We start from the raw sequence: 13,816 nt of genomic DNA, 5'->3' as shown, positions 1-13,816 counted from the left end.
CCCATACCAGTACTGGGAAAAACAGCCTGATGGTGGGGCGGATTATCGCAACTGAAAGGCGGCGCGCATCAACACGCAGCAGCGACACAGTAGGCGGCGTCAGATCTGAGCTCACTTCCGCCGGCTTGAGTGGGATTCCGCTGCTACCCGTCCCTCTCCGCTTTTGTTCTCCCATTCCCGTCCAGTCAGTGCTGCTGCAAAGAAGGGACCTCCAGTCAGCTGAGAGGAGAAAACAAACCCTCACGAGAAGTAGCGGAGACGTCCGTCGCAGAAACGCCCCGGTAGCCTCCGCGCGCACAGAGGCTCCGCGACACTCCGTAGTTACATAACTGGACTACTTTTTCATTTTTCGATTCTTTTTGGGATTTTTTATTTTATTTTTTTTGGTTGCACCTGAAGTGACTCCCCCCCCCACCCCACTACCACCACCCCCCCCCCCCCCTCCCCATCCAAACTCAAAATGGAGAACGAAGACAAATATCTCCCCGAGCTGCTGGCGGAGAAGGACAGCCTGGACTCGTCGTTTACGCACGCCATGAAACTTTTAAACGCAGGTAAAAAAAAGTCCATTTTTTACGGGTGTTTATTTTGTGGTTTGCCGACACATGAGTTGAAGAGGGGGGGCTCGTAGCGGTGGGACGGGAGACCTTCAAGTACCCCGCTGCTGAAGTGTCCTTGAGCAAGAAGAGGCTGCAGCCTTGGCAGCTCCGGGGGGTGAAAACACCGCCTCTGGTATCAGTTCTTTCTCTGTGGTTGTCTACTCCTGTTTTCAGTGTATTTGTTATTATAATAATACTTCTCGTGATAACATGATACTGTTAGATGTCCTGGTGTACCAGTAGGTTCAGCCTATGATGGCCATAAAGTCAGCAAGTATAGCAATTAAAAATAGAACATTAGGAGATAGGAGACATAGGAGATAGTGAGATAGATATTAAGTGCTGCTGGTGAAGTGATTCTTTTAGTTATGGTAGCTTTGCCCATGTGCTCTCCCGGGGACTGAGTCATTTCTTTTCTGCAAAGCTGGTTCTTGCACGCTGCTCCGGTCCAGTATCTCGGGCACCTCTGGTTCAGCTGGACTCCTTGTTTGAACAGGATGTGCACTATATCTATAGGTGACACGCCTGCAATTGAATGTGAGAATGATCCAGAAAGACAACTGGGTGCTCTGGGTTCCCACGGTTTGACAATCGACTGAGCCCCCCCCCCCCCAGCTGGTGGTCTCAGGCTCTGGAGTGGTTTTGAGATGGGAGTGATGTGGTGCTCTGGCTGCTGCTGCTGTGACAGGAGGTGTGAGGGGAAGAGCTGACGGCTACTTCTCCAAAACGAAGCCGTGAAAACTGCACGTTTTTGTGGGTTGAAGCTTCGTTTTAAGATTACTTCTCATTGTTGATTTGTTTTACGATTATTTTCCAGATTATTTATTTAGTTTGGAAGTGCCAAGTAGTGACAAACAATGTTCATTAATGATGATACAGAGAAAACCAATATCACGACATTTGATCACATAACTATCGATATTGCGACCATATGGTCGGGTTGATTATTTGTGCTTTTACAAAATATTTACACTGAGACTTTTGATGAATAATCATCAGTGATGTGGATATAATGACAGTGAATGGACATAACAGAACAGCTACAGCAGTCTGGTTGACTTTACTGTAATGTAGCCTTTAAAACCAGGAAAAGACATCACTTATGGGAGAGCCAAAATCGAGGTCCATATCCAGTCTTACGTCATGATATCGATATTATAACGCTGTGTTGCCAAGTTCACATGTGAGCCTGAGGTGATGTCTCCACGTGTCTCATCTCTGTGTGTCGGCAGTCCCAAAAACCAAAACAAAGAGATTACGTGTCCAATGTCAGACCAGCAACACGTTGAAGAAGCTGCAAGCAGAGATCGTTTGCAGGTCTTCTGATCTAAACGGTTATCTGATCATCAAAGTAGTTGATGGGTTGATGAACTCTTTCATCTCTATTCAGGATGTTGGACAAGACTACAAATGTCCACAATGTGCTAAATGAAGCTCCTCATCTTATGTTCACCTCGATGCACCCGGTCAGCTCGGATCGACTGTCTCAGTGTAAATCAGGCCGAAATTGGACTGAAAATATGAAGATGTTTCTTAGGATTTTTTAAGATAACCCGTGTGTCTAAAAAATCGTTAATTTTCAAGTTTGAACCTGAACGCAGTATGACCTGCAAATCTATGCCTACTTAATAATGTAAGTGCACATAAAGCCTCCTCATCGCTGTGCTTCGCCTCCTCTGAATCCTGTTTTGATTGCATGCAACACTGTGCCTGAAACGACTCCTCTCCCCTTCTAGAAATCGATAGAATCCAGAAAGACGAGACTAAAAAGGAGGCAGACGCATACCTGGACCTTTTCACAACAAAGAACATCAAACTTAAGGAACGGGTGCTGATACCTGTCAAACAGTACCCGAAGGTGAGCTTTCCTTTGCCTCGTCTTTGTCTTCTTCTATCCTCTTCTCTTTCTTTTCTCCACCATGAGCCCCTCTTGATTTAATTCATCCTGCAGCTGGGTTTCAATTACACGAAGCCACGGGGTTACTTGGGAGTCTCAAATTACTCCTCTCAACCTTGATGATCCTTAAGCTCCGGAGTATAATTACAGCCGATACTGCCGTGTTTCAAAATATCACAAAAAGGATCAACATGTTCATATTACCATGATTAGGATGGCTCTACATTGGAAGATTGGATCTTCTGCAAATGTTTCCATTCAGGGTGAAGTCTTGCTTTCTCGCGTAACCTCATCCATATCAGTTCAATCTGTGTCGGGCTCACACAGTTGGTGATGTTAGGACGACGGTTTACGACATGTGAGGGCGTAAACAGTCCTGTAAAACTCCCACAATGCATCGCATTTGCATGTTAACTTTTATTTGCATCAGCTTGTGTCACGTCCACGTTTATGTGGCGGCAGTTACATTTAGGATTTGGCATGTTTACCAAAGCATTAGAACAAGACTAAGATGCACAGATGCTGCCCGATCTCGAGCATCGGATCGATATGATGTCGGAGTCCGGCCTGTGGGGCGACACGGCCCTCTGATCTCCTGAAAGCCCGTCTTAGTTTGGCAGACTTAGGTTTAGTCAGCGATGACACAGCTAGTTCAGGTTTCCCAGCCTCCTTTGGGGCGACTCTTTGCGGAATGTGCTCGGCAATGACGGCACACATCCATACGTGATCACTTTGTGCAAAGATTGAGGAGGTAAAGGACGCAGGACTTGATCACGAGTTATTTCCGGCTCAGTGCTCGGATGATTGGAGTGAGTAGTAATTGACGGTGTTCCAGCCCTCGGGGGCTCATATCGACCTCCTCTGCTCAACCTACCCCCAACCCGGCAGTGGATCGCTCCTTCACTCTCTCGGTGTTAAACTTTGCCTCTGCGTTGATTGGCTGGCTGATTTTGTTCTTCTTTGTGTTGCCGCTAGTTCAATTTCGTGGGGAAGATTTTGGGGCCTCAGGGCAACACAATCAAACGTCTGCAGGAAGAGACCGGAGCCAAGATCTCCGTGCTGGGCAAAGGATCCATGAGAGACAGATCCAAGGTAACACACACACACTCTCACACATCTGGTGGGTTCACACCTGAAGCCATGAGACATCTGGCCTCTACTTGAGAAGGGGTGTCAGGCCAGATGGCATCAACTGGCAGTGTAGCGTCGACGCGGAGCCAAGGGCGTCCGGTGCTGCACATCTGTTCCAGGGTTCTTCGGGTTGTCCCGCTGAAAGCCATTATCCACCGCTTTGATGTAATCATCAAGCCGTATAAAGGAAGGCAGCGCCACACCAGGCGGACTGAAACACCATCACTCCTTGCTGCGTGACTCACTTCTCTTTGACTCCCTGACACCTCTGCGCTGTCGCCCTCTCGTCTCAGGAGGAGGGGATGAGGAAAGGCGGCGAGCCCAAGTACGCCCACCTGTCCATGGAGCTGCACGTGTTCATCGAGGTGTTCGCCCCCGTGCCAGAGGCCTACCTGCGCATGGCGCACGCCATGGAGGAGGTCAAGAAGTTCCTGTTTCCAGTGAGTCTGACTCTTTTGTGTGTCTCGTTGTAACTAACAGTGATGTTACGCCGTTAACTAGCCTGCTATTTTGTATTCGGTTCATCATTTAGCCGGTAAAATGTCCACAATATTGACACTCACTACAAGCTAACAGAGGCTAAAGTGATTACTTATTCTAAAGATGTAAATCCAAGCTGATCTTTATTGCCTGATGAGAATGGTTAAATTGGTATTAAGGTTTGAGTTGTCTTCTGCCCGACAACTAATTGATGAGTTGACCCACTTAACCCTACAAATTTAACTCTCATTATCGAACTAATCTGCCAAATATGAACTCTACTAATTGCTTCATCTATTGATTTGATATTGACAGCCTCAACCTCAAACTGTTGAATCACTTTCACGTAAGAGAAAGAAGAAAACACCAAGTTGTCACAATGGAGAAGCTGACCTGAGGGGAAAGGTTGAGAAGCCTCACTTCATTAATTCATTCATCTATTCCTGAGAATATTGCCAGCATTGATTTTGTGAAGGCTGTTGACAGTATTTCCTTATTTATGGAATGATAAAAAGATATTTTCCTGACTCTAACAAAATGAAACAATCATTTTGAACCTGGCAATGTTCAGACTTCTGTGCAAATTTGCACATATCTAACAAGAGAATGCAGAATTAGCATATTCAAACATAACATTTCAGAAAACCTGCAATGCAAAAAAATGACTTTCTTCATGGAAGTAACCATTTGGGGAAGTTATTACTGTTTTCTTTTAACCCTTTCCACATGTAGTGTCTCCCTTTAAGAGGAGTCTGGTTGCTGTCGCTGGGTTACCCCCCCCCCCCCCATATTTTCGGCTCTCAGACAGATATGTGGCAGAGTTCGCCTGGCGTGGCCTCGGCTCACTTTATCAGCTTCATGCTGAGAGATTGTTGAGCGCGGGCCAAAGCCAGTCAACGGCTGCTGTCAGAGGCCAGTGGACGCCCACACATGTTTAATCAGCGTGCAGGGTGCTATAGAAGAGAGAATCAAAGGCGAGGTGAAAGGGCTGATCAACCGGTTGCGTTATGTAGAAAGATAAATCATAAAACAGTCTCCTGCAGAACCTGTCATTACAATTTAAAGCCATAATCTGTCAGACCTGTATTTGGAAGCAGGCTATATTTGAATGAATGCCATCGCAGAAAACGACAGGATGTGATTTGTTGGTGAAAATGTTTTATGTATCACCTGCGCCTCAGGTGTTTCAGAAGGCTTTTGTTCTTCCTCATCTTTATTCATTCATTTCTACATGTATAGCTGTCTGCAGCCTTGATGCCTTCTTTCATGTCTCTAGTTTCGATGGAATGTACCGTCTGCAGAAACTTCATGAATCTAAAGACGCGTCACCTTGTCGGGCTTTTTAAATGCGGTCGCGTTGCTCCTCGGCTGAGATGAATTTCTAATCAGTCAAGTGGCTCGTGTTTGTTTGCTGCAGATGAATTGAAAGCTGTCGTCGCATATTTCGCTTCTTCTTCCTCCATCGTTAGAGCTCGGTCACCATTTCCCGGGGACTGATTTATGAGCAAGAATTGATCGGGTCACAGCGCAGACCTGTCTGCGATTGGTCCCCGAAGAGAGCCGGCGGATTGTGTTTCCAGGATTTGTGCTGCTCAGACAGGCAGCCTCACTGATCCCGACCAACTCATTGTTTAGGGGTTTTTTTTTTTGATGTAATAATGTCACCGTTGATGCAGTCACACCAGACTTGTCGAGAAGAGCAGGGAGAAGTGATTTACGTTTTGTGCTTCACGGAGAGACGCAGGAAGACGGGGAGTGTGGCTGGATGCTTTCCAACCACCACCCTCCCCCCCTCCACCACCACCCTCCTACACACCCTCTCCTCTTTAACACTCTGAGTCACTGGCACCGAGACTTTTTCTTCCACTCGCTCTGGTAGCCATTAAGACGCCGCGTTGTGTGCAGCTCAGTAATTGTGTTTCGCTCTTTTTCTTTCCATCACTCGTTCTTACTCACTGCGTCCTTTTCTCCCCCTTCCTTTGCGTTTCATTTGTGCGCCCTTACTCCCCCCAAGTCACACGCTCCTGTTTCTAACTCTCTTATTTTCACTTTCTTCCTCTGTGTGTGTGCGTGTGTGTGTGTGTGTGTAGGATATGATGGATGATATCTGCCAAGAGCAGTTCATGGAGATGGGCTACCTGAACGGAGGCCAGGAGCACGGTGCCAGAGTCCGAGGGGGCCCTCCGGTCAGGGGCCGCGGAGTGCCTCCTGGTGGAGCGCACAGGTGTGGAGATGCAAACACACACACACACACACACACGCACACAGGGTTTCTCATGTACCGCTGCGCGGTCGCTGAAGAAATAGAAAGACGCTGTTGTTCATCTGTTACCATATCTTTGCATCAGTGAGAATGTGAGTAAGCCTTGAAGCAGCATTATAGTTACTCTCTGATGTGTAGTTGTGTAGTTTTGGTGAAGTTATGTCGAGGAAGCATTTTCTAACCTCTCGCGAGAATACAGCACACACTGATACGAGAACACATCAAGTAATCTAAACCGACGGCAGGTCTCACACAAGAGTCTTATTCCTCCGTGAAGTGTAGGTCCATGTTTGGTTTCTTTGGTCAGAATGTGAACGGTCAGTGTACCACAACAGCGAGGCTCCGTAGTCCCAACCAAGACTCCCTTCAACTGACAAAGGCAGCGCCGTTCTTACCTTTTCACAATAAAAGCCTGAGACATATACTCTGCGTAACTGTTGAGCAGACAGACTTCAACACTTCCATGGGTGAATAGGATCCTGGTCGTTGGTCGTGCTGCTATTTGAAGCTTTTATATGAAGAGTGTTGCAACTGACGTGAATCGTTTTGAAGCTGTAATTTCTGTTTTGTTTCTTTGTCACCCCCCCGCTGTGTGAAGGCCTTAAACGTCTTCATACATTTTCTAATGGAAGAGCAAACAAGTGTTTTTTGTTTTGGCGATCTTGCTGCAAATTAGATGAGAAGCTCAACACCACTCACATGGCCTGACCGTAAATAATGTGGCTGGAGCCAGTAGCCAGTTAGCTTAGCTTAGCTTAGCAGGAAGACTGAAAATGAGGCAACAGCTCTGTCTAAGAGTAATGAACCCTTTAAAGCCCACTAATTAACACGTTGTTATGGTTATATGGGACAGAGCCGGCCAAGCTCTTTCCATCTGTTGCTAGCCTTTATGCTAAGCTAACTGGATCCTAACTGATTTAGCTTCATATTTTGCGTAGATGCACGAGAATGATGTTGATCTTCTCGTAGAACTCTTGGTAAGAAAGTGAATAAGCGTGTTTCCCAGACTGATCTCGCCGTATTAACCCGGTGCTCTCTTCTTCAGGGGACGGGGAATGCCACCCCGCGGTGCTCCCGCCAGGGGATGTGTGGCTCGCGGCGGCCCAGCCAGAGGTGGAGCAGTGAGGAGCGTGCCAGCAGGCCGAGGAGGACCCCCAGTAGCACCATCCAGGGGAGCCTCGGCACCCCGTGCCAGGCCCCCGGTGTCCGGACCCCCGCAGAGGATGGCACACCCACCCCCCCACCAGCACACCCCTGCTGCAGCCGCTGACGGCTACGAGGATTATGTAAGTACAAGAACCAGTGGAGGCTTTAATTTATCCATTTAATTAATATGTCCTCGGCACAAATATTATTATACAACAGAAGATATGTTTCGGCTTTAATTGGGACGTAACAAAAGTACTTATTAGTAATCATGTGAGGAATGAATTGAAACTGAAGTCGAGTCTTCCTGTCGAGGTTTGACACGTCTCTCCTCTCGATGAGACTGTTCTCGGCGCTCTTGTTAGCTTGGAGATTGCCGGTCCGTCGGCACAGAAATAAGTGATTCCCGCTGCTCGAGACACAGGCGGAGTGCGTCTCTGCTTTAGTACAAGCGTAGCGCTTTGGGGACATCTTGACATTCATGAATCACCAACAAGCCGCTCCCTAAATCTCACTCTTGTTTCCTTCCCTCTCCAGGGCTACGATGAGAGCTACACAGACACGGCCTACGAGTCATACGACAGCTATTACAGTCAGCCGCAGGCGTGAGTCAATCAGACGTCTCTTTGGTTTTCACCTGCTTCTCACAGAGCGCACGCACACACACACACACACACACACACACACACACACACACACACACACACACACACGCTCTCGCTCTCGCTCTCTCACACACACACACACACACACACACACACACTCTCTCACACACACTTGTCTGGTTGCTCGTTTCCCTTAAATTGATTTGAGAGCAGCAGAAACATTATTATTTTATTTTTTGAGCCACTCTGCACAGATGATGGTACTTCATGTTTCATAGTTGGGATGGCCGGCACTAAGATGTTCCATGCTAGAGAGCCAAGCTTTGATCTTATTCGTGGAAGCCAATTATCGGCCCCCTAGACATTCACAGTCAGCGGCTACTTGATGTTTTTCAAAGATTAAAAGTGATGTTTTCTTCTTCTCTCGCCCTGTTTTTGACCATCAGAGAGCCAGAATACTACGACTACGGACACGGAGAGAGCACAGAGTCATACGAGTCATATGGTGAGGAGGAACTTCATTCATTGTCAGCACAGATTACCGAGTTTATACTGTCAATAAAGATAAAAAAGTAAGTTTAAAGTACAGTAGTATGTAGTATTTATCCACATGGTGCTACTTTTCACCTGTAGATAAAAATACAGCGAGATGCACTATTTGTGGCAATAAAGTGCCACATGCAGTAACCTCTTCAAACATTTAAAAACAGCTTGAAAGTTAAAGGAAACTTATTATTTAATCATAGCATTCCTGTAAAATGCTGGACTGTTCAATAAATGTTCTCCTTCTTGCTTATGTAATGACATTTGATGTTAGTGGCTGTCTGGATGTAAACTCCATGAGAAACTCCATCGGGCACCTCCAACAAAAATGTGGTTGTGGTTTGAATCCGAATTGTAACTGTGTTTATTGTGTGTGTGTGTGTGTGTGTGTGTGTGTGTGTGTGTCCCCTCTCCAGGCCAGGATGACTGGAATGGGACCCAGCGGATAGTTGCAGGGAAGGCCCCTCCCCCCTCCAGAGGTGCCAAGACGCCTTACCGGGAGCACCCTTACCGACAGTACTGAGGCGGACTCGCCGCCCGTAACGTGTCGCCCTGACTACCGCCTGTCTACCACGGCAGCTCTCGCTTTAAGCAGCCCGACAAAAGTAATTGTCCGTTTTGTCTTTGGTTTGGTCTTTTCCTACACTGGACTTTATACGAGGCAGCAAATTGGGAACTGAAAATCGGAACTGGTTTTTGAGAGTTGACCTACTTTGTCGCACCTACCAACCAACCAGCCACCGTTCCCTCCAGCCAACCACCCAAAGCGGCTTTTAGATGGGTTAGAGAGGAGAAGTTGGCGTCTATTTTTCTTTTGTTCTTTTTTTATTTAAATTTTTATTTATTTTGCTGTATTTTTTTCCCTCTGACCCTTTTGACCCCCCTCTGGCTTTTTTTTTTTCTTCTTTTTTTTCTTCTTTTTTTGCATTGTTGATCTTACATTTTTTAACTGTTTGGGAGAAGTCCTTTCAAGTGGAATTAATGGCTCGTCATCCGCTTGTCTAAGGAATCCATTTTAATTGTTTTTAAACACAAAGAATCTGTCGAGGGTCAGTTGCAGATTCCCATTTAGGCTACATTTCAAAATTCTGTTAATATAGTCAAATAAAATACCTTTTAAACTTTCAATTATGTAATATAGATTAAAAAAAAAAAATCATAACTGAAGTGACGGTTAAAGAATCAACGTTAATGGAATCAGTACAATTCATTCTTGATGATGGTTTGTTTTTAAATAGTTCTAAAATGTTGTCCATTTAGATTTAGGCAGCAATATTTGTCATTGTCCTTAGAGTTTTGAAATATAGCCCTAATAGACACTGTTGAGATGGACTGTCCTCATATCCTCAATTTGTCATACATATCCAAAAAATAATTTGAAGACTCTGAAGACAAAATGTTTGTTCAACGAAAACACGGCCGAGAGAGATGGCCTCGTGTTCTGCTAACATCAGTCCGGGTCTTCATGTTGTGATCTGATCCTGTAAACTGCATGCACAAAGTACACAAAGAAGGATTGGGACACAAATCTCCACATGGGTCTTCTCTTTCCACAGAGAAGGGATCCTGCAGCTCAATCCGAACTCCTGTACATATTTTAAAACATCCTAACTGTACTTATTCTGCCACTAGCATCTGTACCCTCTCCATAAAATGCATTATGCTACATGTGTAAGCTTGCCTAAATAGGTTACTAAATCTGTCCAAAAGATGTTTTGCAGCAGTTTGTCAATAAAGCTTAGTTTGTTTTTTATGAAACTTAACTTGCTTTATTTGTTTCCTGTCCTAGTAAAATTCTGAAATGGCCTTTTTTTAAACAACCTTCAGCAGTCAGATGCAGGTGTTTTCATTTCTTTCTCATTCAAAACCGCATTTTAAATCTAAATGAATGTATTGACGTCTGAAGACTTTAACCCTACTAAATGATGTCTTGATTGATTACCAAAAGAGCACAACTTATTCTTTCTCTCTCTTTCTATACTTTTTAAAAAGGACCCAGAGGTAAGACCTCTAAAATAACCTGGATAGCTTCCTAATGTGTATAGAGTTCTAAAGCATTGAATGCCTGGGTATGTATAAGACTTTTTCAATCCTCTTACCTGTGGTCGTAATCGTTAATGAGAATTGCTTTTATAGCTGAAAATTAACTGAGTTCAAACCACCATTCAGGTCTAGCCCTCATTGTCATGAGTGACGCTGGCGCGACGGCTACTTTAGTGCAGAGTAATGGCAGTGCAATGGAGAGGATGGTTATAACCTAGACAACTCCACTGTAAAGGTAACCTAACCCTAAATGTTTAATTTCCTCGTGTGTTTATCCATTGACATAAACTTGCTGGTAAATGCGTACACTTTCTTAAAATATCATTACAGTCATGGCAACAAAAAAAGAATAGACTCAAAAGTAAGAAAAACGTAACTTCCAATATCATACAGCAGTGGATTTTATGTACCAAAATAACTGTTGGTGTGTACTAACAAAATATATTAGAATAGTGTTAATGCAACTCTTGCTAAAATGAACAAAGCCAAATCTATGTCAATATCTTCTGTAGCGTTGAGCTGCTGTTACTTTCTTTATTTGCTGTGTAAAGGTTGCTTACTGTAATATTTAAAAGGTTCTGCTTGTACAAAGTTATCCGAAAAAAAGAAAGCTTGAGTTGCATGAGCGCATCTTCTCCTGTAGACATTGCATGATCTGTCTCAAGTTGCTCCCGGTGTTTTTAGACAGGGTATTGATTTGGGGTCTGTCCTTCCTTCAGGCACAGCTATCGGTCACTGAGTGCCGGGAGACTGACGGTCTGCAGAAGTGAAGACCATACAGACCTCAGGTTGGTTCGCCGCCGCATTTCTTTCCATGTTAAAGAGCCACACTGCTGGTTTCTGCATCCTTCAGCCCATCAACGTACTGGACGTTACTTGCATCTTGATTGATTTCTCTACCTTCCAGGCATCCATTAGTTTGCGTTTGTGTGTTTGTAAAGACTTGAAACTCACATGAAATGTGGAATCTATCGCAGAAAACAGATCCAGCTTCTTTATTTCGTTTCATTTGTCAAACATTCATTGTTTTCGTAGCAAGCAGAGCTCATCTTGGAATCCTGCCCTGTTGCCACGTTCATCGTTGCCACACATCTTTGGAGGTTTGGCTCCAGACAGCAGCCATTTTAAAGGAATAGTTCAACATTTTGGGAAATTCGCTCTTGTCATGTAGAGTTAATATGATGCTTCAGCCCTCAGGGCGATTTGACGAGATTATCGTTAAACACGATATTGATTGTACAGGATAACAGCATTACTGCTACTTTCTCTTTGTGCTTTCTCTCTGTGCAATCAGAGGAGAATACAGGAAGTCACCGGTGGTTACTTCCTGTATTCTCCTCTGATTGCCTGGCAACTGGTCCCAACCAGGAAATGGTTGGTCTCATACCTCCCTGTAAAACTGGCAATTGTTGTGTTGTTGTTCTCACACTTCACCACGTTACCTTTGGACAGAGCCAAGCTACAAGTTCCACTCTATTTCCAGTCTTTAAGCTAAGCTAACCGGCTACAGGTTGTAGCTTGGTATTTGCTGTACTGTCTTCCAATAATGCCTCTGCAATGTCTCTTAGCAGCTGAAATTGCCACTAAGGGGCTTTTTCTTTAATCCCTGCATGCAGCACCAATTAAAAAAATTGACAAATCTTCCCCTGTCATAAAATAGCCATCTCAAGCTGTTATGTGAAGCATACACAATGTATAGGTAATATCCATAAACATTCATAACCAGTATGGTCTTTTTAACTTCTTCCATTTCCCCCAAAAGACCATTGTGCACGTGGCTGCAGATGCCTGCGGGCCTTTTCAGCCAGTGGACCATTATGCTGCAGCAGCACGTTGGTGGTATTCACAGCGTTTCAAAGGTTGCTTGATTCTGATGATTGCCCGGCTCCTTTAAGTCGCCTGGCTTGTGACAGCGCCTGTGAATCGGCGTGTGGCCGCGCTTGCCTTCAGCAAGTCTGCGCGAGGGAGAACGCCACGGCGGTCTCAGGGAAAGTGACTAATGAGGATCCGTAGCTCACGGCTCTCTTGACAGAAGGGAGACAGAAACGTGGAGCGAGGCGACTCTGGCGATTCCTGAAATGGAACCAGCAGCAGGAGAGCGGTGTCGGAGGGGTTTTCTCCTGACGTCCTGTCGGTCCGTGCCTTGAAGGCAGGAAAAAGTTAAATGAAGGCTCGGAAAGTAATGCTCGGTGGCCAGAGTTTGAGAAACATAAGCGTCATTGGCATTTTAGTGGAGGGAAGCGGGATAACGAACAGTTCGAGATGTGTTTTGATGGAAAGGTCACTCGCTTGTTTGAAGAATGTGTTTGACTCGACTGCTGACACATTTTAGGCTGTGACTGTGTTGACTAAGCAGCACATTGGAAGTCTTTTCACGAAAGTCCCTCAGAGCAAAATTTGACTGTTGAATCATGAAAACTATTCATTGTTTTCAGACTCGCCTTGAAGCATAAAAGATATATACTTCTGGTCTTTGGTTCTGAGAGCTGTGACCACATTAGCTTTAAACATCTATGCAATAATCCAAAATCACTAGCCTCGCCAGCAATTATGTCTTACTTAACAAAATATTGCCTTGCTCCTCTTGAAGAGCTGTGCTACTTGGCAGGAAAATTACCTTTAATTACAACAACCACTGCTTAAAAATTAAATTGAAAATTGGGCTCTTTTCTTTTTGCTAAACTCTTCCTCTTTATCCGTCATCAAGCGGGCGTGAAGTCGAGGAGGATTAGTGTTTGCACGTGGACTCGTCCCGGTGACTCCCCTGTGATTCTGTCTCTCTCTGCAGTGAAGCCGTGCACCGGAGCAGCGCAGCATGAAGGCGGCGGTGGTCAGACGAAGCTCCCGGTCGCCCTGTTGAAAGGAGTGGCCCGAGGCCTAGTCCTGCTCCGGGCAGGGAGGGGGGAGAGGTAGGAGGGGGGGGGGGGGGGAGAGAAAAGCGCTGGGAAGAGAGGAGCTGGCTCACACTCCCACTGGAACTGGACTCAGACTGCAGCTGGTCAGCGAAGACATTCTGCTCGCTGGGAATCCAGAATAACCAGAGACTGACTCTCCTTTCATGGGGACTTTTGTTTTTTCCATATTGAATCACTTTGCATGATGTAAATAT

The 13,816-nt window shown here is 45.4% G+C and overlaps 1 protein-coding gene across 2 annotated transcripts; it reads left to right on the top strand.

The window, feature by feature from the left end:
* Nucleotides 1-460: 460 nt before the first annotated feature.
* On the top strand, nucleotides 461-13,580 carry khdrbs1b (KH domain containing, RNA binding, signal transduction associated 1b; the record flags this gene model as incomplete). 2 transcript variants are annotated; one of them, XR_013772766.1, is made up of 11 exons in its annotated part: nucleotides 461-554; nucleotides 2,336-2,457; nucleotides 3,472-3,588; nucleotides 3,921-4,067; nucleotides 6,198-6,331; nucleotides 7,416-7,656; nucleotides 8,054-8,121; nucleotides 8,568-8,626; nucleotides 9,081-9,269; nucleotides 11,427-11,495; nucleotides 13,496-13,580. XR_013772766.1 is itself a non-coding variant. In XM_079288501.1 (9 exons), 9 exons carry the CDS (start codon nucleotides 461-463, stop codon nucleotides 9,185-9,187), a joined length of 1,089 nt encoding a protein of 362 aa, XP_079144627.1. In that variant the 3' UTR covers nucleotides 9,188-10,378. The 2 variants fall into 2 exon arrangements, 1 of the variants encoding a protein (XP_079144627.1); XM_079288501.1 differs by lacking the exons at nucleotides 11,427-11,495; nucleotides 13,496-13,580 and having other exon boundaries at nucleotides 9,081-10,378.
* Between the last annotated feature and the right edge of the window lie 236 nt (nucleotides 13,581-13,816).

This window comes from Melanostigma gelatinosum (assembly GCF_949748355.1).
Source record: "Melanostigma gelatinosum genome assembly, chromosome: 17".
NCBI classification, from domain to species: Eukaryota; Metazoa; Chordata; class Actinopteri; order Perciformes; family Zoarcidae; genus Melanostigma; species Melanostigma gelatinosum.
This window is presented reverse-complemented; position numbering and strand designations above follow the sequence as displayed.